The sequence below is a fragment of the Sinohyriopsis cumingii genome, unplaced genomic scaffold (assembly GCF_028554795.1).
Source record: "Sinohyriopsis cumingii isolate HCF-2022 unplaced genomic scaffold, ASM2855479v2 utg000295l, whole genome shotgun sequence".
In the NCBI taxonomy this organism is placed as follows: domain Eukaryota; kingdom Metazoa; phylum Mollusca; class Bivalvia; order Unionida; family Unionidae; genus Sinohyriopsis; species Sinohyriopsis cumingii.
The window spans coordinates 199,493-224,090 of record NW_028315885.1 but is presented as its reverse complement, the minus strand read 5'-3'; the positions used below and the strand labels follow the sequence as shown (position 1 = coordinate 224,090).

Genomic DNA, 24,598 nt, shown 5'->3' with positions numbered 1-24,598 from the left:
TAATCATCAACTTATTTAAGAAACATACGGGGGATGGATGCCTAGAATGAATAAACTAAGACTCCGGTTATCTAGACTAAATTAAATGTTTTTCTTCCGTTATATAATAAAGATGATCAGGAATAGATATAGGGTCCGTTCAGTGACTCCTATTGAAAGCAACAGAATCTCCTAAAATTGCATTATTTTTTTCATTTATTTGATTTACAAAAGGCACACCATACATTCTTTTATCAGACAAGCCATATTTATTTGGCTAGACGAGTACTGAGTTCAATGACATCTCTACATCGATGTTGTCTTGATGCTTCTGATGTTTTGAGTGCTCATGTCCATGGTATATTTAATTTGCAATGGAACAGGTGATATTTTGTGCAGAAGCATTCAATTGAATTTGACCGGTTAAATGTGGAATTTATGTCGACTCGTTGACAAATAACAAAACGCTTATCTTCAAATCACCATAGTATTTTAATGCTAAACTTTTCTGCACGTCAGTTACTGCCAAAAATTAATTAATCTTCCTTATTACGTATTTATCTATGGACTTTTTTAACATTATATTTTCTTTACATCATATAGTGACGCCTATTGAGGACAACTAGAACAAAGTTCTTCTGTCACACTCGACTGAAATTGGCCACTTATAACACTTACCGTTTGAGGCAATATATTTCGTGTCATAGAATCCCCTGGACAATAACTTAGGGACCATTTTGTCATAGTATATCCCACAGAGGACATGCAACCTCTATTCTCTAGATAAATTATCCCATATAACTATTTGTTCTAAGGAGGATTTGGAAACAATCCACCTCACCCACGATTGTTCTAATAGCTTTATGATAATCTTCTACTGTAAGGTCATCATCAGCTATAATGTCATTTAGATGAGTTCTTGTAATTGCAATAAAGTCAAAATGATCCAACTATGCAATGACGACATATAATTTATGGCGGACATATAGAGGTTTTAACTGTATAAAATATAATATACTATATGTTAATAATGTAAGCGAAGTACTGTGGCTGTTCGAATCAGATAATTCTGAATATGTTAGTGATATTAGACCTTGATTCAGCTCAATATGCATCTGAATCTGACATCGATATTGGACCTTTAATGCTGCTCAATTACCTTGGATGCTGAAAGAACTAGTAACATCCATAATGAAACACACGTTAGATTAATTGTATATGCATACATAATTATGATGTTCGTAAAAATCTCTGATAGTTCAACTTCACAAGATATAAACGGGATAAGAATAATCTAACTAAACATCATTATAACATCATCTTTCTCCAATGTAAAACTAAGATTGATACATAGAGCAGTATTACATTTCTACCTAATCTTACTAGGTATATTTCTAAGGCTACCCTGGAAGAGTCCGCCCCTGAAAGAGTCCGCTTCTAATAATTGGTGAGTTATTAGAAAAAGTATTTGCGTTCATTATAATTTAAAGTCAATAATAAGACGAATTTGCCTCAAGATTAACTCTGTAGAGGAAAATAGTTCTCAATCTGTAACATAAAATGATACCTCCTATGCCTACAAGTAGAAAAACGAAGAACGACACAGTTGCAACGTTATTATGAAGGAATAACGAATGCATAGAATACGAAAGATCATAAAGAAACAATATATAAATGTATGAATGTTGATTTGGAATACTGATTCAGCTAACTAGACTGAAGCTAAAATCAGATAGAAAACAATACTGCTGATGATAACGAAATAAAGAAGTCAGAGGGAGATGACGTTACATGATACCCACGTGATGAATCGGAAATGCATGTAATGATGTAGTCATGAATTTTAACTTAAGAAGGGAGAAAAGAAAGACACAACACGAAACGGGCTAACAAGCGAGAATGTTTTTGCATATACAAGTAACTAATGAAACGGGAAATTAATTTACCAAACTAAAAGAGTATCTTAGCAAGTATTCACCTGTTGATTAATACAGTAACCTTTAGTGAATGTAAATTAGGATAAATGTCTATGAATAGAAAACAAAGAAAAACAAATAAATGTAAATGCAAGTTACGAGTTTGAGTTGTTATCTTTTCCGTGTTTCGTATTTAATGTAAATGTTCTTTACCATAAACAAGACTATTAGATAAGTTAAGAATCATCTTTCATTCCACAATCTAGCTTGCTATTATATTTACCTACACAACTTGTGTGCTCATGTCACTATAGTACTATGCTGCGTTATGCGTGTAACCGCAAATAACACTGACGAACGCTGATTTATTTTATAAGAATATTGTATATTACGTACTCATGCACACCATTCACGCAGTGCCGTGTTATGTTATGCATGTTGTTCTTGTTATATTTGGGTTTAATGCTATTTTACAGGGCCAGATAGGCTATGCATATTGGCCATTATATCTGGTGGTTTAAGAACCGCGGCATAGTCCGGTAGAAACCAACGTCCCACAAAAAGCTACTGGTAGTCTAACTGAAGTACCAACATTGGCCAAGCCAGATACGCGAACCATTACGTACAGATGTGCTGTGAATGTGATGCTTGTCATATTTATATGATTTGTATACTTGTTAAATCTCTATCACTCGCTAATTGCCCCCCTCACTCAAACATAGTCTGTATGTTTGTCTATGTATTACACACGCACCCACGTACACACTCACTTCAACATTACATATATAGGTTATATTTGTATGGTATGTGTCATTATCATTTGCAATGTGGGACTAATATATCGGAAATGGAACAAGGCCGATAACACCTACTGAAGAGTTTTGTTTACTATATGGTAACCAGTCGCCTTATGTGCACTTGTGTTATATATGTAGGACATTTATACACTATCCAGTCATAACCGAACAGGATATTAAATGAAATTTCTGTTTTGTGATGTCACAACGTAGACAAACAATCCAATTATTTCCTTCTGTATTATGCAATCAATTTTTGGTTGGATATCCTAATAAAAAGGTGTTACGTACTGTCATAAATTATAGCCACATTTCTTGCACTGCAATCATTTGAAATATTAAAGTTTAATGATAACAAGCGTCATCATCGTTGTTTTGGCATACTTTAATATCATCTAAATGCATATTATATGATGGTCCTGAAAGTTCTGTTACAAGTCAAAACGTTTGAATTTCCAACTTAAATTCTGTGATGCTCCCAAAAAAATTTAATATTGAATGTGTCCATGTGCCCGTAGTCTATAACGTGCTAATGTGCCAATGGCCAGGCATGTGGCGAAGTCCTTTGATGTATCACTATAATATAATCCAGACTGTGCTTGACTGAATTCTCTAAAATGAAAAATTTACGATTTATTTCGAAAATTAGTATTGAACATTTTCTAATCCCAGTGAATAATTTATATAAATAAACCCACCCAAATTAAACACGGAATACAACAATAAGACAAATTACGCTTCGGATGTTAAGGCAGGATTGAATAACATTGCAGGTAAACAAACTGATATAAAAATCTAAATAAATTTAAAAAATGCAAGGACGTTGAACAGATTCATTTTTAAAACAGTCTAAGTTGTCAACAACCTAATTATTTCCAAGTAAGAAAAACTAATATCCTCAATTCAGATAGACGTAAAAATGTTTACCTCCATTAATAATATCCTGAGTATTAATCTATAATCTTAGATAAATGTTTGCCATGTCTAATGTTCTTTACAACCTACTGTCACTGGTCGCATAGACCACTAGCACGAATTTTGACGAAGGTCAATTACTATATATATATATATATATATATATATATATATATATATATATATATATATATATATATATATATATATATATATATATATGAAGACTATTATTCTTTATTCGAAACAGTCCATAATTGTAGATTTGTGGTGTACTTTAGGGATTATTTGGAATTTAAGTTACATTGTTATAAGTGTCTCTAAAATTATCACTTTGTATCTTATACAAATAAATTGTTTGTTTTTGTTATCTTATACTATGGGTTTCATTTTATTCATTTTACTCAGTTTAAGAACTGGACGCCTAACGTATTTTCAAATAGAATCCAAATATGTATTGTGGTTGTGGGATGTGAGCAAAATCTAATTGATTTATATATTTGAGACGGTACACACACACACACACACACACACACACACATATATATATATATATATATATATATATATATATATATATATATACCGTCAAGTAAAACGACTGCGGTACGAAACAAGCTTAATACTGATATAACTTTTCATTTGATGTTATACATTATTTCATAAATAAAACATATACAAAATGTGTTTACGTCTTCTCCAATATGCCAGATATGGAACTGGCGTGTCATTTATCATTTCGACGAACATCCTTGCATATGTATTACTGAACTCTTTTCAGATGCATGTTTTCTTAGAATGTTAACATAAAGAGAGTGTGAATATCAAAACTTTGGTGCAGAATATATGTCAATATACAACAACAATTTTTAGCTTCTAGTGTTCGATATGTTAATGAGAAGGAGGAGCTTAAGATACAAGCAAATTGAATATTAAATAGAGAATTTCACTCAGACATAATGACAGTAATGATAAATCCGTGTATTTCTATTCGTTTTGACTCAGTTTGAAAGTGACCATTCATGCAACAACATCGTTCATTACCGTAATGGATTTCTCATCGATATTCATCACTGTAGCCATTTTTATCACTCCATATGTTGGTATGTTTACCTTTTAATTTTATTGATATTGTTATTATTAGTTCCCAGTGTTTGTTTATTTACTGTTGCTTTGATTCATTTGCGTTTTCGTTAGTAACATAGTTAATTACCTTATTGATTAGTTGCTCTGTATTTTTCTTATTTACACACGTGTCATGATATTTACAGTCTTTTATGTTGTAGTCCCTGAAACCGGGAGACGATTATAACATATTCATCACACAAGAGTGACATAATGCTAATACACACACTCTCAAAAATAATTTTAACTCACGCATACATATTTGACAAACACAGGGGGAGATAAAGATATATCCCAAGAAAGAGAGAAGAACCATGTATCTTGGCAAAAGAACATCGTTTTTCATTTCTAATTTATCTTTAGACTTAGTGTCAAGATGCAAGCGAATTAGAAACAAAATGGAAAATCTTGTGAACAGAATAAAGGAAAGAGAATAATGTTCACATCAATGAAAATATTATTTCCAAATTCAACGAAAGTTTTGTATTTTCCAGATGGTTATGAAGTTCAACTTACTAGATGTCCAATAGCGTTCGAACTCCACGGACATAAATGTTTGAAAGTAATCTCTGTCCAGGCTACCTGGGCGGAAGCCAAGGTAAATAATTACGATTATAATGCTTTCTGAGCAATTTAGGTTCCAATTCTTAATTTAACACAGGGAATGAAGTCCCATATTGCTTTCAGCTTTCCAGAAATGTTACTTTTGGAGTCTGAAGGTGTTCATATCTAGCGACAAGTAAGTTACTAGAAAGACCAGCAGCAATGCATTTTTCAAATGTTTTTGGCGACATATTACCTCAAACATATGTTATTTAATAAATTATTAAAGACAACAACAAAAAACAATGAAAAAATTGAATATAAACATGTTGATAAAGGCTTCTGCGGAGCCTCTTTTGCTTCAATTTGTGGTTACGGTTTCGATACGTACGACAATGAGTATAATAAGTATAAATCTTCTTCCTTGGTGTCGTGGCTGAGGTAATATGGTAAGGGGTATCATATACTTTAAAGGGAGAAGAAGCTAGATATTGTTAGATATATAAGTGCAAGAGTCTTGCTGATTATTTGCACAGGTCAATTAATAGACGGCATCGAGCACATACATTTCCTAGATGAAATATTTCTTAACTGCAATATATATATATATATATATATATATATATATATATATATATATATATATATATATATATATATATATATATATATATATGTGTGTGTGTGTGTGTGTGTGTGTGTGTGTGTATGTATGTCTGTGTGTGTTTGTGTGTCTTTCTGTGTCACAATTGTATCATAATTTATATCTTTTAACCAGTGAACAAGTTCTCATCATTTGCTTGAAGCAGACTAGATGGCTAGGGCATTGGCATATTGCGAGAGGAATCTGCAGTACACGAGAGAGAGAGAGAGAGAGAGACAGACAGACAAACAGAAAGACATGCAAAGAGAAAGTTGTGGGGAGCGAGAGAAACAAATCACAAGAATAAAATAAAATAAAATAAATTTACATAAAAAAGCATATCTTATGGATGACTACGTATTCCTCGAGTGCACAGGACATGGAGAACGAACATGGGAACATATATGTATGAGTCGATCACTAACACTATGTATTTCGGCTTCAAGATATGTTCGAGATAACCTGTTGGAGAGAGCGTGAATGTCGCTTTTTCTGAACATAAGTTGCTTGAGGATATACTTATATTATATTAATTCGCATGCACGCTCAGCTTTATCAGCGTTTATTGTTATTGTGTGGGAAATGGCAAGTTTAGTTTATTGAGTTGGAAACTTTATGTGTTACCATCGTCGATAGAGAATATGATGGACAATTAAAGCAATCTAATATAAATCTATGTTGCTTCTTTGTTATCCAAGAGAAGAAATTCACATAAATTCTCGAATTAAGCTTGTTACGAATTGAATTATATTAATAACTTGGTGATCATTTTTCATTCGCAAATAATTCCATTTTTTTTACAATATATTTATTTCACATGAAATAATTTGAGATATTACAAATATATATATGCTATTCTAATCCGACGTTTGATACATGTAACATATGACAAGATTATGGCTAAATGTGATTTTGTGACTGACATTTGGTTTACGTGTAACCTCTGGACAAATTAAGATTTAAGAAAAAACACGGACTTTTTTACAAATCTGTTGCATTAATGTATTAAGTACATGCTTTTCCTTGTCAACCTATGCTGTTCAACATATCATTTTGTATTCTGTTTGAATTCTGTGCAATTACTGAAGTGCACTAAATACAATTTCCTTTCCTGAATAAGCATGTGCTATATTTCACTGATGTTTAATGGCTCTTACTAACAAATATATTGACTGCGTTTAGGAATGTGCTTATCTGGAACTGATCTACTGCATATTTGGCTCAAGAGAAATTACAAAGTTATTTATTGAATTTTTCAGCAATCTACACGATGAGTTTCAGTAATAAAGAACTGATATATATATATATATATATATATATATATATATATATATATATATATATATATACTGCGGACAGAGAACTGACAAGACAATGTCAATGCGAAGCATATTGATAATGCCAAAGATCTAAAAGAACTAGCAAAAAAATTCAATTGAATGCTATAAAAATATCTGCCTCATATACTTATGCGCTAATAACTGTAACACTCATACAGGTACAAACAAATGACCACACAAACATATAGTCATTCAAACCTGAATTGAACACGGACATGGATGCAAGTAATATTGTGTTGTTTGACATTGACATATATGAGATATTGAACAGGAACATGAAAGTTGCATGAAGTAATTTAATTAGAAACAATATTAATCCAAGGATCTATACTGCTTTATGATTTTCGTATTTTTAAGAAATAATTATTTCGATTGATTTTAGTGTGTGGGTTCAAGGAATATAATTTAGAGATACAAGGAGTTGTTTTTTTTTTCGTTTTAGTTTCAAACTCAAATTTCTCCAAAAAAATGATCTGATAATTATGGATTTAAGTATGTTTCAGCATGTGAAGGCGAAATCGTCTAAAATTAATATAATTTCCTTTAAAAGCACTTGGAAATAATATTGAGATTAGTTAAAAATATCTTTTAGTTTTGCTTCACACGAGCAACCCATGTTTGTGGAGTTACAAAATATTCTTTCTCTCGTTAGAGTTTAGTATTCATAAAATTTAGTATAATGTTGTCGACGTGATGAAAGTAATGATTATGATACGGTATTGTATGAAGACTTTGCTACAATAATGATTTCGTAGTAAGAATTCTTTTTTGTTTCAATTAATGAATGTCACAAAACTGTAATAGAAATATGATGAGCAGTGTTTCAACGCCAAGATTTTTCATTTTGGTATACTTATTACCTTAAACATAATAATATACTATTATTAATTCTATTCATATTAGGCAGGTTACGATTGTTTTATGCTATACATGCATCATGATAATCAGCATTCGCACAGAAATTAGTCATTTCATTAGTATTTTGCTCAGCTGTTGTCTATTTTTATTTATTTTTTTTCCTTGCTTTTTGTGACGTTTTAGAGGATTTGATAATAACACATTATTTTCCCCATAAACGTTTTTTTCTTCTTCAGGTAATCTGTAAAGTGCTTGGAGGCGACCTTGCACGAATCACTAGTAAAAGTGATCAGACCATAATTCATGACCTCGTTCTCAAAAGTCATGGTATAAAAAATACTTTCATGATATTCTTGCTATATTACGGTCTTGCCTCTCATTTTATTTCTACTTTCATATAACAGATGCACTTACTTTAAATTTTCCACATGAAATATTTCTGCAGTTAGATTTATTACCATATATTTTCATCTAAATCTACCCATTTTTTAGCTATCAATGATCGCAATGAACGTGATCTTCCCCGGTATTACCAGCTCGATAGATATGCTGTCATAAGACTGTTATCAATAATTTGTAATATGGAGCGATATAATGTTTGAAGAATATCTGTTTTTACTGAGTTTCCAGCATGAATTCAAATAGCCAACTTTATCGAGTGAAAAAAAATAATTGAGTAACAGTAAATCTCGTAGATTTTACTTTAAATTTTTGTTTAATTCCGGAAAGACAGGAATCATGAAACATTTATATAGAATAAATTGAGGAATTTATTTAAGAAACGGAAAAGCAATAGAGTGCTTTTATGTGTAGCCGAAGAGTTTATAGGCTGACATTTTGTTTGTCGTCCATCCACTCTTTAGGAAACGTTCCCATGTTTTCGAAACTCTTCCAAATCGTTTTACTTTGCACAGTCGCTCATCCCAAAGCTAACTTGGATCTAAATGAAAATGGTGCTGCGTGGACGTCCAATATGGTCACAACAGTAGTCATCTTGAACATGATCGTATACCATCACATCATGCAAGGGATGCAATATAGTCGCAGCTGCAGCCATCTTGAACGTCTACTTCTACTAAATTGCAAAACATATTGTCTGGTGAATTTCACTAGAAGAATTGTATGGTGTCTGGTTGGCAAGTTATGAAAATGATGCCTATCACAATCCAAATGTGTCAAACATGACGGCCATCTTGAAAATAGTAGCACAGTTACATCCGTAAAAAAGATTTTCGTTCTGACTAGGGGGTCTCCAGTGTTCTACTCATCATCATATATAATTGCCCCTAGTTATTATGGTGACCGTCTTACATCTGATGAGGGCGACAATAGGGCAATATTAAAAACTGTGTTCTGGCTTTAGAAGATAGATAATGGTTTCCACACTCAGCATATCAAAAGAAGAAAATATATTTTTTTTTTCGGGTTGGGGGGGATTTCTAGAAATCCTTTCGAGCCCGTAGAGCGTCAGTCCTTTCAAATCACATTTGAATATTACCACATATCCGTGTAGGCGTAATGATTTTGCCAAAATGAAGTAAAACCTAGAAGAATGATCAATAATGTTTAATGCTAGAGTAATTTCGAAAGGGACATTAATCATTCTTCGGGTGTTATTGTATAGGTATCGTACCCAACGAACGTTACTGGGTCGATGGTTCGGACATGTTGCAGAACAGGAAATGGCGATGGATGCAAACCAATGGGGCTTCTTTCGCGTTTTCATATACCAATTGGAACAATGGAGAGCCCAACAATAAAGATGAAGACTGTGTAGAAGTTGATTGGGGACTGAATAGCAAGTGGAACGATGAAAACTGCGCTTCTAGGCTAAGCTTTATCTGTCAGGCACGGTAAGAAAATATTGTATGCTGTATGTTATCAACCTCTACATTCCCGTGGTAGGCACTCATCGGAGTTTGTTTTAGCAAAAGCCGAATTGATTTATTCTTGTTTATTTAGAAAATCTTAGTGGGCTGTTTCCAGTTGTATAGGCTTTAATTACCATGTAATTGTTTTTTTAACACTGTGCTACATTAATATCAGACTTTAATATCTGTCTCTCTTTCATCTCTCTGTCTCTCTCACTGTCTCTCTGTCGCTCTCTATATTACTCATATATTAGATTTATTTTGCTTCAATTGGAAATTCAAAGAGATTTTTTCTTTATTTCAGGCCTTTTGAAATGAAATTCAATGACGAAAAGGATAGTTAAATATCAATAGTCTACTTGGCGATATTATGCATTGGGAAATCTAACGCCACATATATTTAATCTTGATTTCGATGATCACTAAGCAAATATTATCCAACCCGGATAGTATCATATTTAGCAGGTCCAATATTCTTATTCCTCACTAGACTGAGCTTCGTGACAGACTGTTTTTTTTCTTTTTCTGTAATACAAATCAGAAGGCAATATAGACAAAACATATTCTTTTCATTATAAGATCTAGTAAATTGTGATTGAAACCGACACTTGATCTGTCGTAAAAAAAACAGTTGCAGTGAACAACTGGATGACACTTTTATCAAGACTTTCAAATAAATAATATCGAACATTAACACAAAGTAGCTTTATTTGTCTCAAAACTACATGTTCGTTTACACAACTATGTGATGAGAGTTTTGAATATTCCACAGCCGCTATGTCATCACATTTATAATGTTTTCATTCTTCTGTTGTGTGCAACCATGTTCAATGATTAAATTAAACAAGGGTGCATCATTACTTAGCTTATCATGCAAAGTGCACGCCTTATGTTTATTTCGGTACCAGGAGAAACTCCCCTCCTTTAACAAGAGAGAGTTATAGGATATATGTTTGACGAAAGTTCATTGTAAACAAGCAATTCACTGCAACTAAAGCCCTTTATTCTACTGTCCCATAATCACTTACCGGTAAACTGTGCAGACAAGAAAAGGTAGATCGCTTTTTAAAATTACTGAGTTTATACTGTGCTGGATTGTTTTTCGTTTTACTTTCTAGATTGGACTGTATTTGAAAGGATGATTTGTTATACTTTCGCTAATGCGTGCATGTATCTGCTTCACTTTCTGAAATAAATTTGTATCTGCTGAACAAAAGATTTTCATTTCTTATTTCTTCCTTGCAAATAACTAGCTTTGAAAGAGTTTTCAACACATCATAGAATAATCACAAAAAATGTTAGGTTATACATCTTTTACATAGGTGCGTTGTGTTTGTTATAAATTTGTCCAGAATGAAAGACTTAGTGCTTCTTTTACGTGATACCGGTATGATTATCGATAACAAGATTATACATGTGATATAATAATACATCAAAAATCAAAATATATTAAATTAATAAAATTAAATTGATCATCATATTTTATTTAATAAAAAGCAAAATAAACGTCAATCTTAGATTACATATACGTTGAAAACCCTTATATTCCTACGTTGTCATACAACCCGTCTTTATAGATATTAGAGTCTTCATATTAAACTATAATTAACACTTCGAGATGTATTTCTGCCTCTAATTTATACACACTAACCGTTTCATGTGAAATGGTTCAAATATAACTTAAACATTTACTTATATATGAAATTTATGTCTTTTATTTAAAACAATTATCTAATTTTTGCCATACAGAGTTTATACCATGTACTGCATCCATGCAACTTTACGTTGATGATTTTTGGGAAGGTTGAACGCACAAGCAAATACGCAAAATATCAATGATACAAAGGCGGTTCAAACACAAGCGAAATTTCAAGCTTTTTAAAGCAGTTATTAAATCATCAGATACATCTATCAATTGGTGTAAAGGGTGATACGTATCAAAGGGGAGTATTACATAGCCATTCATGTATTATATTTATCCAATGTCTTGCTTTACATTTTTCTGTCTTTCATTACATTAATCTATTTCTCTTATTTGTATGTCTCTCTGTGAATCTGCGTATATGCATACATTCACTCAGATAGATATATAGATAAATATATAGATTTATATACAGATATATAGAAAGAGAGATAGATGTATATATCGAACATTCATAATCGAGTACAGTGGATCACACCTGAAGTTACTGCTTTCGCGAAAAATGTGTAGTAATAAGGAAATGATAATGACTCCAAATTCGGAATGAGTCTGATTACTCAGTTCCCTTCTTATTTACACCTAATATAGAGTATTATTTCATAATATACCCCACGTGACAGGTCATAATAAAGATTTTGCGTCAATCTTACCTGTTCATATACCCTATCCCAAACAATAGGAGGTTACTGAATTATCATATAACCGTCGAAACCCCAACATACAATAAGACATTCATCAAAAGGCATATTAAGTGTTATTATTAAGAGTAGTATTATTAATTGTCAAAGCATTCTTAAAATTGAATTTATTGATCATATGTAATAGTATATTCTTAAGAAAGATCATGCCGGCTACATGAGCTAAAGATATTCGGTAACGTCAAATAAACACCGGTCATGTTTAGGATATGTTCTGTGCTGTTCTGCAAACATGGCAGTACAGGAGTAACAGGAGTTGTGTTTCAGAACATGTTTGTCTCCACTCAATGCAAACCACGAAATCTTCAGACTCAAATAGATTGAAACTATTTAAAAAATTAAAACAATAATCAGCTCTTGTACATATGCTTGCCTACTTTACATATATGGAATAGATGATGAGACTTTTTGCTTCACCATAATGTAAAGACCCTTTTAGGAAAATACAAATTTTCCAAGTCCATAATATGTTCGCAAAAATGGACATAAAATGAAACATTACTGCAATGACACAAGTGTCGCTTCAACGGCGTGAACAGCTCTGATATTGTAATCATCGTATGCTGCACAACGTGAGATAGCTTGCAGAGTGATAATTCATGCTGCACTCGATAATATTCAACCACATAACACCAAATTCAACTAAAGTCATGAGGATCAATATAATTATTCGGTCTTTAATCAATGTGATCGTTAGAGGAATGGAAGAGATGATATGTCATAATAGCTTATACTAAATCATCATAAAAGCAAGTGCGAAATCAATTAGTAACTAATTGTTATCGCAGATAAAAGCAACTAGTGTGTAACCATATGTGTTATCGCTTGGTCTACTAAGTCGATTTGTCGTGTCTCACATTTACACCATCATAAGACCAACCTCCATTGAGCTCAATGCTTGTAGGGGAAAACGTGCTTAAAAAGAAAACTATATAAATATATTTATTTATTTATTTATTTATACCACAAACATTAAAAATGACATTACATTTAAAGTGTTGGTATAAAGCAATTTGATATACCGGTACTTTTGGCATATCAAATTGGGATCCGCCCATGACGCAATAGTTCGCATATTCTCACGACAGTAGTGAAGGGGGCCACCATAGGGACAATGGGAATTAGCATTACAGACCCCCCTGGGCCACTATAGGGACTATGTAAATTTAACATGGAGAAAATTCCTCGGCCACTATAGGGACAATGGAATTTAACATGGGAATAGAGTTTGGGCTTATTTAGGGACAAGGGGAATTTAACATGGGAGAAAAAAAACTACTTTAGGGACAAAGGCAATTGAACACGGGATTTTTTTTTTTTTTTTAAAAATAAAAAAAATAAAAAATAAAAATAAAAAAAATTTTAAAAAATGGTGTAGGCAATGGAAAGTCAATCTCTTTTCGAGAAATGTGGGTGGCCGTGAAAAGGGCCTTTGGATTTATGTTAATATGCCCTTAACATAAAGGGCATCTGCGGCATCTTCTTGTCCTCAAGCTTCGTCTTAGTGTAGGGCCATAAATCAGAGTCCTCTTGAGGCAACCTTGTCTTTCCACGTACACACTTCGTATCCACAGAATGGTGTCTGACTTGTGGACAACGATCCACTTGGATCGGACATATATGAGCATCATTGAAGACACAAGGGTGGATGATTCGACTGTAGTCCACATCTTGAGGCGACGAGAACAGGCGAATCAATGCAGTGAACTGCGCTTATTTATAGGTAGAGGAAGGATTGAAACGGATTGAGTTCATTGACCAATCCAAACACACGTTACAAAATTCAGTCAGCCCGCATCCAATCCGAAGAAAGCAGTCTGTGACGTCACTTGGTCTATATAGATTCGCTAGCGCCTGTCTGCAGTCAATCTATGCGACAGTGATTCAACATGACGGAAACTCAGAAAACGATTCATTGGGGTGCACCAGCAGGGGAGACCGTCCAAGGGAACCCGGACTTACTTTCAGAAGAGGCAAATTGGGATTTTGTGGATTTTCTTACCTCGCAAGAATATGTTCCGGAACCTTCGTCACCTTCATTACCGCAAGTGGAGAATTTTAGACAGAGACAGAAACAAGAATTGGAGAAATTTATACAACGACAAAAGGAAGCGGAACAAGCTTTTCTCCTACAGCAACAGCAGCAAGAAGAAGAGGTAAGAAAAAAACAACAAGAAGAAGTAGCAGCAAAGAAACAAGAGGGTGAAAATCAAACGGTCACGGTACTGTTGGACATTTTAGCGGAGTTAAGAAGTCTGAAATAAATGTATCAGACTTCTTTATTACGACCGAAGAGAATACGACCTTCCCGAGCTAAACACGTCAACCCTGTGACTAAGCCTACCGTACCACCCTTAGTGATTTCAACCAAATCATCATCATCAACAGTACGCAGTCCAGAAGTAGGCCCTGGCCGTGGCAAAGGCTTAAGACAGTTAAAGTTGATTGCTTAAACTAACCCCTACACCAAAAAACCAAAGGCCCTTTTCAGGGCCACCCACGTCTCTCGAAAAGAGATAGCCTTTCAATTTGCCAATAACTCAAAATAAAAAAAAAAAAAAAAAAAAAAAAAAAAAACATTTTACCCCTATAGTATGTGTATATGAGTGCGTGAGTGTAGCTTCTTATTTAAAATCAAAACTCAAAGACACTTACCTTATATAATTAATTTATTCTTTTATCCATAGTTACAATCCAATTCACAATTCACAACAGAGCACTTTAAAAAGTTCATACACTTCTTTTGTCTCATTGTTTAGTCTCTCTCTGTTTTTTAAATTTCTTCACCGTCACAGCCTTTTCCTCTTCTTCCTCCTCACTTTCTTCCCTTCTTCTTTTCTTCTCCTGTTTCTTTTTCTTTACCTGGCTGCTTTCTTCCTCTGAAGAAACTCTCTCTTCTTCTGAAGAATCCCTCTTTTCTTCCGCCTCCTCTTGTTTCTTTTTTGGGCAATCTGGAGACCAATGTCCTTTTCTTTACAATAATAACAGGTATCTTGACTTTTGTCTTTTCTAGCCCCTGTTTTTCTTTTCTTTTTTGACGGTCTGGACACTCTGAAGACCAATGCCCTTTCTTTTGACAGATATAGCAAGTATCATGACTTTTATCTTGAAAGGAAGGAGAGTAGTCCGTCGTCTGGTCTGAAGAGAATTTTCTAATGACCCCTCGCAAAGCTCTGATGAAACGTTCGATTTGGCTAGTCTCTTCCATCGTTGTGCTCGGTTTGAGCGTGAAATGAATAGTGAAAGAACAAGACACACACCCTTTTATATACGCTGGTTTGCCATGACTATAAATTAGTATATGGTGTTTAAATTTCAATCATTTGACGTTTTGCACGCAAGATGAAACGATCCTATTCATTCGAGAAGAAAGAAGAAGAAGAAAGTAAGAGGCAGAAACGTGATATATCGCCTCGTACCAGGACTGAAGTCTTGGCACAAATTCATGCCAGTGATTTTGAAGAGGACATGAGTGAACCAGAATCCGAACCCTCTAAACAAAGTTCGCCACCCTTAGTCAACCCTGAAAAGTACTATTCCATTCGAGAGACGGAAAAGCGCTCCTCTAGAAAATTTAGAACCACGGCTTACCAATACACGGTGAAGTTTAAAGATTTCAAGGCTGAAGTACCGTTAGAGAAAGCAGAAGGGTTCATCACCGGAGTGGGGGATTCTTTGCCCACCACACTCAAGCGACAATGTCAACCCAAAGAAGACGATCGCTTGAGACTTTCCATTCAACACGACGGTTTGAAATCCCGTTTCGATCGAGTTTAGCACCCCTGCAGAATTGACCACTTCCAAAGTCATGGACAAAATTCAACACGTTCAACAATCCAATGACCAGTTTGACATCACCGATGGAAAAGCCACACTGGACATGACCCACGTCTCTCCTCCTCAAGGGACTGGACGCAAAAAGATGTTATTGGTGAACGAGCTTCGCAGCATTAAGCGTAGCCTCGTCCAAATTTACAACCCTCAAGACCAGATGTGTTTAGCCAGGGCTATCGTGGTGGGACGAACCTATGCCAAAAAAAACGACACGGTAGAATGGAAAAGAGCCTGGGAGAACATTCGAAAATCGGACCCAGCCAAACAACGAAGTGAAGCAGAACTCCTGTTGCAATAAGCCGGACTGTCCAAAGACACACCCTGTGGCATTCCTGAGATGCAAAAATTGCAAGATGTCCTAGCTCCACGATACACCTTGAAAGTGTACCCTCAAGAAATGCGAGGGCCTCTGTTGTTTCGAGGGAAAGACTTTAAGGATGGAAAATACATTCATGTCTATTATCACGATGACCATTTCGATACCATTACCAGTGTCACCGGATTCCTGGGATACAGATATTACTGTGAGAAATGTGACCATGGTTATAATAATCGAGAGCAACACAACCATTGTGGATTGAAATGCTCAGGATGTTTGTCCTCTCAACCCTGTCTGAGCGAAGGACCAGTGCATTGTTCAACTTGTCTGCGCACGTTTGTCAGCCCTACCTGTTACCAACAACATTTGAAGACTCAAGGTTCAGAGCAGAAATGTGCTTGTCAACTGCTGAGATTGTGCCCTACGTGTGGACAAGGCATACGTACCAATAATGCCAAGGCACACGTATGTTCAGGAAAGAAAAAATGTCACATTTGTCACCACATCGTGGACTTGGAACACCAATGCAACGTGCAAAAATACCAACCCCCACCAGAGAAAGAGGACGGTCACAAGAAGAAAGGCAATTTCATCTTTTTTGACTTCGAATGCATGCAAGAGACCGGTATTCACATTCCTAATTTCTGCGTGGCTCATCGAGCGTGCGAGAAGTGCATTCAGGAACCTATCTTCAGTCATTGCCCTCATTGCAGTAAGATTCCCGGAGGGCGTGAAAAAATCTTTCGAGGACCGAACACGTTAGCCGATTTTGCCCAATGGGTCTTAGACTCCATCGACAAGACGTGGAACCAAGAGGACATAGAACGTTACGGTAATTGTCATCGTCATGCCACGGTGATGCCTCACAATTTTTCCGGATACGATTGACAGTTTCTTTTGAGATACTATACGGAACAAGGCACCGAGCGTCCTAAAGTGACTTTGAACGGAGCAAAAATCATTTTCATGCAAGTGGGACAAGTACAGTTTAATGATTCGATGAGTTACTTGGCCATGCCTTTGAGCCGAACGCCTAAAACGTTTATAATGACAGAAATGGTTAAAGGGTACTTTCCACACTTTTTCAATACGGAAGCCAATCAACACGCCGTTCTACGCCACTTACCTGAGGCTCACTATTACGACCCCGACAACATGCGTACCGAACAACGAGAAACTTTCTACGCTTGGTACCAGGCTCACGCCTCCGATCCTTTCGACTTTCAAGAAGAAATGTGAAAGTATTGTCGTTCCGACGTGGACATTTTACGACGTTGCTGTGGAAAATTTCGAGAACTGTTCATGGAACACGGAGGGGTCGATCCTTTGAAAGAAGCTTGCACCATTGCCAAAGCGTGTTCCTTAGTGTACCGGCAACGATTCATGCCTGAAAACACCGTGGCTGTCATCAGTCCTCAAGCGACCAACTATGTCAAACGTCAATACTCGGTCAAAGCGTTACGTTGGTTACATTACTTGTGCGACAAGGAAGACAAGTGGATTCAGCATGCCCGCAACGGAGGGGGTGAAAAGACCATCGGAACGCATTCGGTCGATGGCTGGGCCTTAGAAAACCCCAAGATCGTGTACGAGTTTAACGGTTGCTTATTTCACGGATGTCCCGTCTGTTATCCTGACCGTGGCACTAAAAATCAGTTTTTACAACGAACCATGGAAGACTTGTACCAGGACACTTGTCAGCGACGCCTAAAGTTAGAACAGGAAGGATACCAAGTGGTGGAAATGTGGGAACACGAATACGATCACCGTTTGAAAACCGATCCCGAGTTTAAACGCCTCATGGAAAGTTACCAGTTCATGGACCCGCTGAACCCGAGGGATAGTTTGTACGGAGGAAGGACCAATGCAACCTGTTTGCTGTATCAAACCGACGAAGAGAAAGGAGAAGAAATGAAATACTTGGACGTGTGTTCGCTGTATCCCTACGTGTGCAAATATTGTCGCTTTCCTGTAGGGCACCCGCAATTGTTGACGGAACACATCGACCTGAAAAACATTCGACAATACGAAGGTCTGATCAAGTGCAAAGTTTTGCCTCCCACGGCCTTGTACCATCCCGTCTTACCTCCCCATTGCCAAGGCAAACTGATGTTTCCTTTGTGCCGTACTTGTGCCGAAACGTGCAACCAAGATCAGCCTTGTCATCACACCCAGGAAGAACGTGCCTTGATGGGGACGTGGGTTAGTGTGGAATTGTTCAAAGCTCTGGACATGGGATACCAACTGTTAGAAGTGTACGAAATGTGCCACTTTCCCAAGACACAACAATACCACAAGCGTGACCCCAGTCAGAAAGGCATTTTCGCCGACTACGTGGATGCCTTTTTGAAACTGAAACAAGAAGCCAGCGACTATCCGTCCTGGTGTCACACTTCCGAAGACGAAAAGACATTCAAAGAGAAATACTATGAACAAGAAGGCATCTCTTTAGACCACATCGAGAAAAACGAAGGCAGGCGATCGTTTGCCAAAGTGATGTTAAATTGCTTGTGGGGTAAAATGGCACAACTACCGTGTTTACCCAAGACGGAATATTTGACCGAACCTTCCCGCTACTTCCAGATGATTCACGACAAAACCAAATACATGAAACACGTGGACGTCGTTCGTGAGGATTTGATCTTGGTCAATTACGAAGAAGATCTGGACTTTGTAGAAGCCGACGAATTTGGAAATGTCATCATTGCGGCTTACGTGGCAGCTCATGCTCGCTTAAAATTAGAACTGTTAGGGGAACGCGTCCTGTACTTTGACACGGACAGTTGCATTTACATCGATCACCCGAGTCAACAGCACCCTGACATCGAAGGAGACCGTTTAGGAGCCTGGACAGACGAGCATCCCGAGGACAAGATTCTAAGTTTAGCCAGTGGCGGTCCTAAAAATTACGGTTTCGAATACCGGGACAAAAAAGGAGAAGTGCACACGCAGTGCAAAGTGAAAGGATTGACTCTGAATTATCGTACCAGTCGAGTGGTCAACTTTGGGGTACTGAAGGAAGCCTTGCAATCAATCGGGAGAGGATGGAAACTTTAAAGTGACCACCTATCAACCGAACAAGATTGTACGTTTACCCACTCACCACATCGTCAGTCGACCCTTGGAAAAAGTCTGCCAAGTCGTGTACCAGAAGCGAGTGCGACTTCCCAATCATTTCACCTTACCGTATGGACACGTCGGTATTGGTATGTATATAAAAAGGAACCCTAGGGTAGATCGATAGTTCATTGTGACTACCAAGACCAAGCGAACAAGATGAATACTTTCAGAGAAACACTAAACAAGTTTAGACAGGCACAATTCAAGTGTGGGTCTTCGGAAGTGGAATGCGATTGTGAGCCTTGCGATGGGTACGATGCTGTACGTTGTGACCTTAGCGATGCCGTAAAGCATCATGTGAACTTTGTTCTCACTACGCCTATCATGGAAAGGGATGCTGTGTGTGTCAAACCTGAGGGATGAGAAAGCGATGCCGCTCGTCCTCTTGGACATTTTACTGGGTTTCTTTTTAAAGGGAAATGTTCACCTTCACGTCTACCCTCCTACGGATGTCATCCAGCTCTGAGCAAACTCCTGGTCCATGTCACCCTACCCTCATCTAAACGAACCTGTGAAAGACGAATATTCGTTTCCTGTGCGTTTGTCGGAATACTGCGACTTTGACAATCGTCTTCAATCGTTCAGAGGAAAATGGCCTTAGTATCTGGGAGGACCGACCCCCGAAGAATTAGCCAGAGCCGGAGTTTTCTACTTGGGCGAAGGAGATAAAGTCAAGCACTTCAGTTGCGGTGTGTCACTTCACCACTGGGAACCGCAAGATTCGGCCTACGTAGAACATGCTCGATGGTCACCGAATTGTCATTACTTACCCTTAGTGGGACCGAGATATTGAAGTAACTTACCATAATCTGTTCATGGATACTTTACACGAGAACATTCGTGCTTTGCCTGTGGAGTTGAGAGAACGCATTTACCGAGAGCTGGTCAAAATACAAGTGAAACGTAAAGAACAATTGCATCCGTTACGTCATCGGTGTTTGAACCACGGACTGATTCAGTTGAAAGTGTTCCATTGGACAGACATTGATGAACGATCCCCTAGTTTTAAAAAGGATTGGTTTGCTATGGATGATTCTATCTACTACATTGTAAACTTACTGCATCGAATTCCAGAGGAAGAGTTAACGAATTACTGACATCTTGTACACAATGTCAACTTAGTGAAAGAGGAAACTTCTGAACGAATTGTAATGTGTAAATTAGTAACTAAACGATTTAAATTCGACACTGAAGTAAAATCATGTCTGTGCAAACGGTACATTTCTTGTGTCAGACAAAAGAGGATTTAGTATGACCAATTCATGGATACTTTACAAGAGAGCATTCGTGCTTTGCCTGTGGAGTTGAGAGAACGCATTTACCGAGAACTGATCAAATACAAGTGAAACGCAAACTCAAAGTTATTCATCCGTTTTAAAATTATGCTCTGTTCCAAAGTATAAGAAGACTGATTATGAGTGGATATTACATCAGCCACAAAGGTAAACGAGGCTATTGGCCACCACCCAATGATTCCAAAAACAATGTATATACTTATGGATACTTTACAAGAGAAAATTTTGGGCTTGCCTGTGGAGGTGAGAGAAAGGATTTACCGAGAGCTGGTGAAAATACAAGTGAAACGTAAAGAACAGTTGCATCCGTTACGTCACCAGATCTTTAACCACTGGTACCTGAATGGTATAAAAGAACTGATTCGTCAGAAATTGTTTCAGTGGTCGGACCTTGTTAGTGAGTTCGTGAATGAACGAAATGTTCATCATTTTGGTTACTTCGAGATTCACCTAGAGCAACGCATTGAGGAAGACGAGTTAAAGGATTACCAACATATGTTACGTGGAATCTGCTTAGTGGAAGTGAAAACTTCTAATCGAACTGTAGGTTACAGTATTCTAGATTTCCTCCTGGAGAACGAAGATGTCTGGGTAGAATGTACGTGTATTGCTTCCGAAAAAAAGAGAGCATAAAAACAGGAATCCATGCCACGGCTTATGTCACAAGTGATTGAACAGATTCCGTGGAAGGAGCTCAATGACCATATTCAAACCGTTGATCAGTACCATCGATTATTACAAGAACTGTATCCATTCAATTTGGGTCGACAAGTGGTGTGTGTCTTAGTGACTTGTTTTCTAGGATTTCGTTTACCAGCCGATTCATTGTGGACTCTTTACGATCAGTACTTACAACACCCTCATGGACTTAAATGGTCACGAAAAACTGCTTTTGTTCAAAGCCTTGCGTTTTCATCTGGATGCTTCTCGACCTCTACGGGAAAAAAAGATTCGTCAACTTTTAGCTACCCAAGACGTGTATGACGATGTGTGTGTAGCTTGTGACTTACACCCCCATTGGACAGATGTCCGTGCCTGGAAAGAATGGGATTTTGAGGCTTGGACTCAAGATGTGGCACAGTATGCACGAGAGTTGTTCAAGGAAAAAAGTTACTTTTCAACCAGTGTTAGTGACAGTGCCAGAAGAACCCGTCACCCAGGACAGGACTGTTGTGGACAGGCCTGAAAGACCCTTTCGGGAGGACACTTGTGTGACCTTACCCCCTATAGAACTGGTCAGAACTTTACCCAAAACATGCTGTACAGACACTTGTGTTTATTCCATGTTGATGGTTATCATGTGTCTTTTATCCTTGAACTTAAGCCTTTGGCTTTTATGTATTTTTGTCTTTCGTATTCATGTTTAAAACATTCAATAGACGTGTTCTGAAAAAAGTATATAAACTCTTGTCTTGTTTGTTTTCGTGTCACAAGTGACATTCCTCACACTATGGCTACTTCTGCTGTCTCCGCTCCCTCTTCCTCCACTGTCAAAGTCATCGACGAACACTTCGATTGTGCCAGTTGGGAGGCTTTGTATCTTCGCCATCCCTTTAACATGCTCATTGCTGGACCTAGCGGTTCAGGCAAAACCGAATTTGTCAAACGTTTGATCGAACATAAACATCATTTGATCGATCGACCACCTCAGCGGATCGTGTGGTGTTACAAAGAGTGGCAATCGGCGTACAGCCTCTTGCGAGAAAGTCAAGGCGATTCCATCGTTTTTGTGGAAGGCATTCCTAAAGAAGACGACGGCATCGTCTCTGACTCCAGTCAAACCCATTTGGTCATTTTTTGACGACATGTTAGGAGAAGACGAAGAAGAAATTAAACTGTGGTTCACGCGCAAAGGGCATCACCGTAATGCCAGTGTCGTTTACATCACCCAAAATTTGTTTCAACAAAGTAAAGCCCATCGCACCATCAGTCTCAATGCGCATTACGCGGTCATGTTTAAAAGCCCTCGAGATAAATCGCAAGTGCAAGTCTTAGCCAAACAGTTAGGAACGCCTTGGCTGACTCAGGCGTACGACGATGCCACTCAAACGCCACACGCCTATTTACTCGTCGATTTGAAACCTACGACCCCCGAGGATTTGCGATTTTGTACCCACTTGTTTCACCACTGGTGCCAAGACGGAGGGCCTGTTCTATACACGTCTCCGTCTTCGACTTAATTTCACTCCACAAAAAAATCTATAAACACCTCAGACCCTTTTCGTCTGTCTCACACACATTTTGAACATGACGTCCCTTTAGTTGCATCTTCCAGTCAAATTGATTCGTGCTTTGTATGGCATCAGTCGAGAAAAAAATCCATAAATACGAGCTCGTGTCTTAGAAGCTAGTCTCAAAGAAGTCTTATATGGTTCACGGTGACGGCACGTCAATTACTCCAAGGAATCATTCAGATTCCTCATCAAACCAAACGCTTTTTTGATCGAAACAATGTCGCTTTGACCCAACTGGCCGATCATCGCATCGACACTCAAACCAAAAAACAAATCATTTTGAAACCTGGAGGGAGCGGTACTCTAGGAGGGGTCATCATTCTCTCTCTCTTAAGATGGGATCCTAATGCCCCCAAAATTCTCCCCAAGAAAAAAGTCAAACGAAGCTCCAAGAAGAAGAAGAAAAAGACCAGGCCCCCAAGGAGAACTTATCCAGTGGCGGGACCTCCTCTTACCAGACACCACCCCGGAAAAAGAAAAGAAGTCCCCAGAAAAAGAAAAGTCCACAGAAGAAAACTAGTCGCAAGAGAGGCACTTCGGCCAGGGCGCAACCTTACACTCGCAAACCACGACCTGCCACGACGGTGACTGCGTCTCCGGCAGCCTCACGTTGATCCACTTCTCCGTTGATGATACCAAGAACTGAAGAGTACTTGGAGACGTTGATCACACCAAGAACTTCTCCGTTGATGACCCCAAAAATTACTTCTCCAGTGGCAGGACCCTCCAATTTAGTGGCAGTGGCTGCTGCTCACAAAGTACCTTCTCCCAAAATCAAAGTCCAAGAAAGATCGGGCATGTTACAAAGTTTACTGGATTTGTCCAAGCAAGAACTGGCTCGATTTAGTCCGTTGCGTATCCCTGCACGACGTGTCATGCCTGTCCTCAAACTGATACGACGTAAAGACAAATCAGTGGCGACGCGTTCCAGTATAAAAAAGGCCTGTGACCAAGTCGGGGTATCAATGTTTTTGGTGCCGAAGACTCAAAGATGTCACCCTCCAGAAAACATCCCTCTTCTAAACAGCCCGAAGGAAAGAAAAGGAAAGGACTGCCTCCTCGTTTAGTCAAACATGGGACATGTTATCTGTCCTGTCCAAAGCTTCTCCACCCCTACGAAAAAAACTCATTCAATCAGCCTCCAAAGAGGTCATCGATACCGTGTGGGAATGTTGTTTGAACGTCTTGAAAGGCACGATCCCTTTGTCCAAACACCAGAAACAATGCTTAGGCAAACATCGTCACGTTCTTCGCCAAATGGTTCAAAAGAAAATTCCCATTCGTCAAAAGAAGAAGATGTTGGTCCAACGTGGAGGAATTTTACCCCTCTTCTTAGGTCCCTTACTGAAAGGAGTCTTGGGAACCATGTTGGGAGGACTGGTGGGAGCAAGATAAAATGGCCCTCGGAA

At 37.5% G+C, this 24,598-nt stretch overlaps 1 protein-coding gene across 1 annotated transcript; it reads left to right on the top strand.

The window, feature by feature from the left end:
• The first annotated feature begins 4,553 nt into the window (after positions 1 to 4,553).
• On the top strand, positions 4,554 to 11,203 carry LOC149774371 (perlucin-like protein). Its single transcript, XM_089945359.1, has 5 exons — positions 4,554 to 4,710; positions 5,227 to 5,330; positions 8,353 to 8,443; positions 9,741 to 9,969; positions 10,292 to 11,203. The coding sequence occupies exons 1-5, from the start codon at positions 4,656 to 4,658 to the stop codon at positions 10,329 to 10,331; spliced, it is 519 nt and encodes a 172-aa protein (XP_089801485.1). The 5' UTR covers positions 4,554 to 4,655; the 3' UTR covers positions 10,332 to 11,203.
• The last annotated feature ends 13,395 nt before the right edge of the window (positions 11,204 to 24,598 follow it).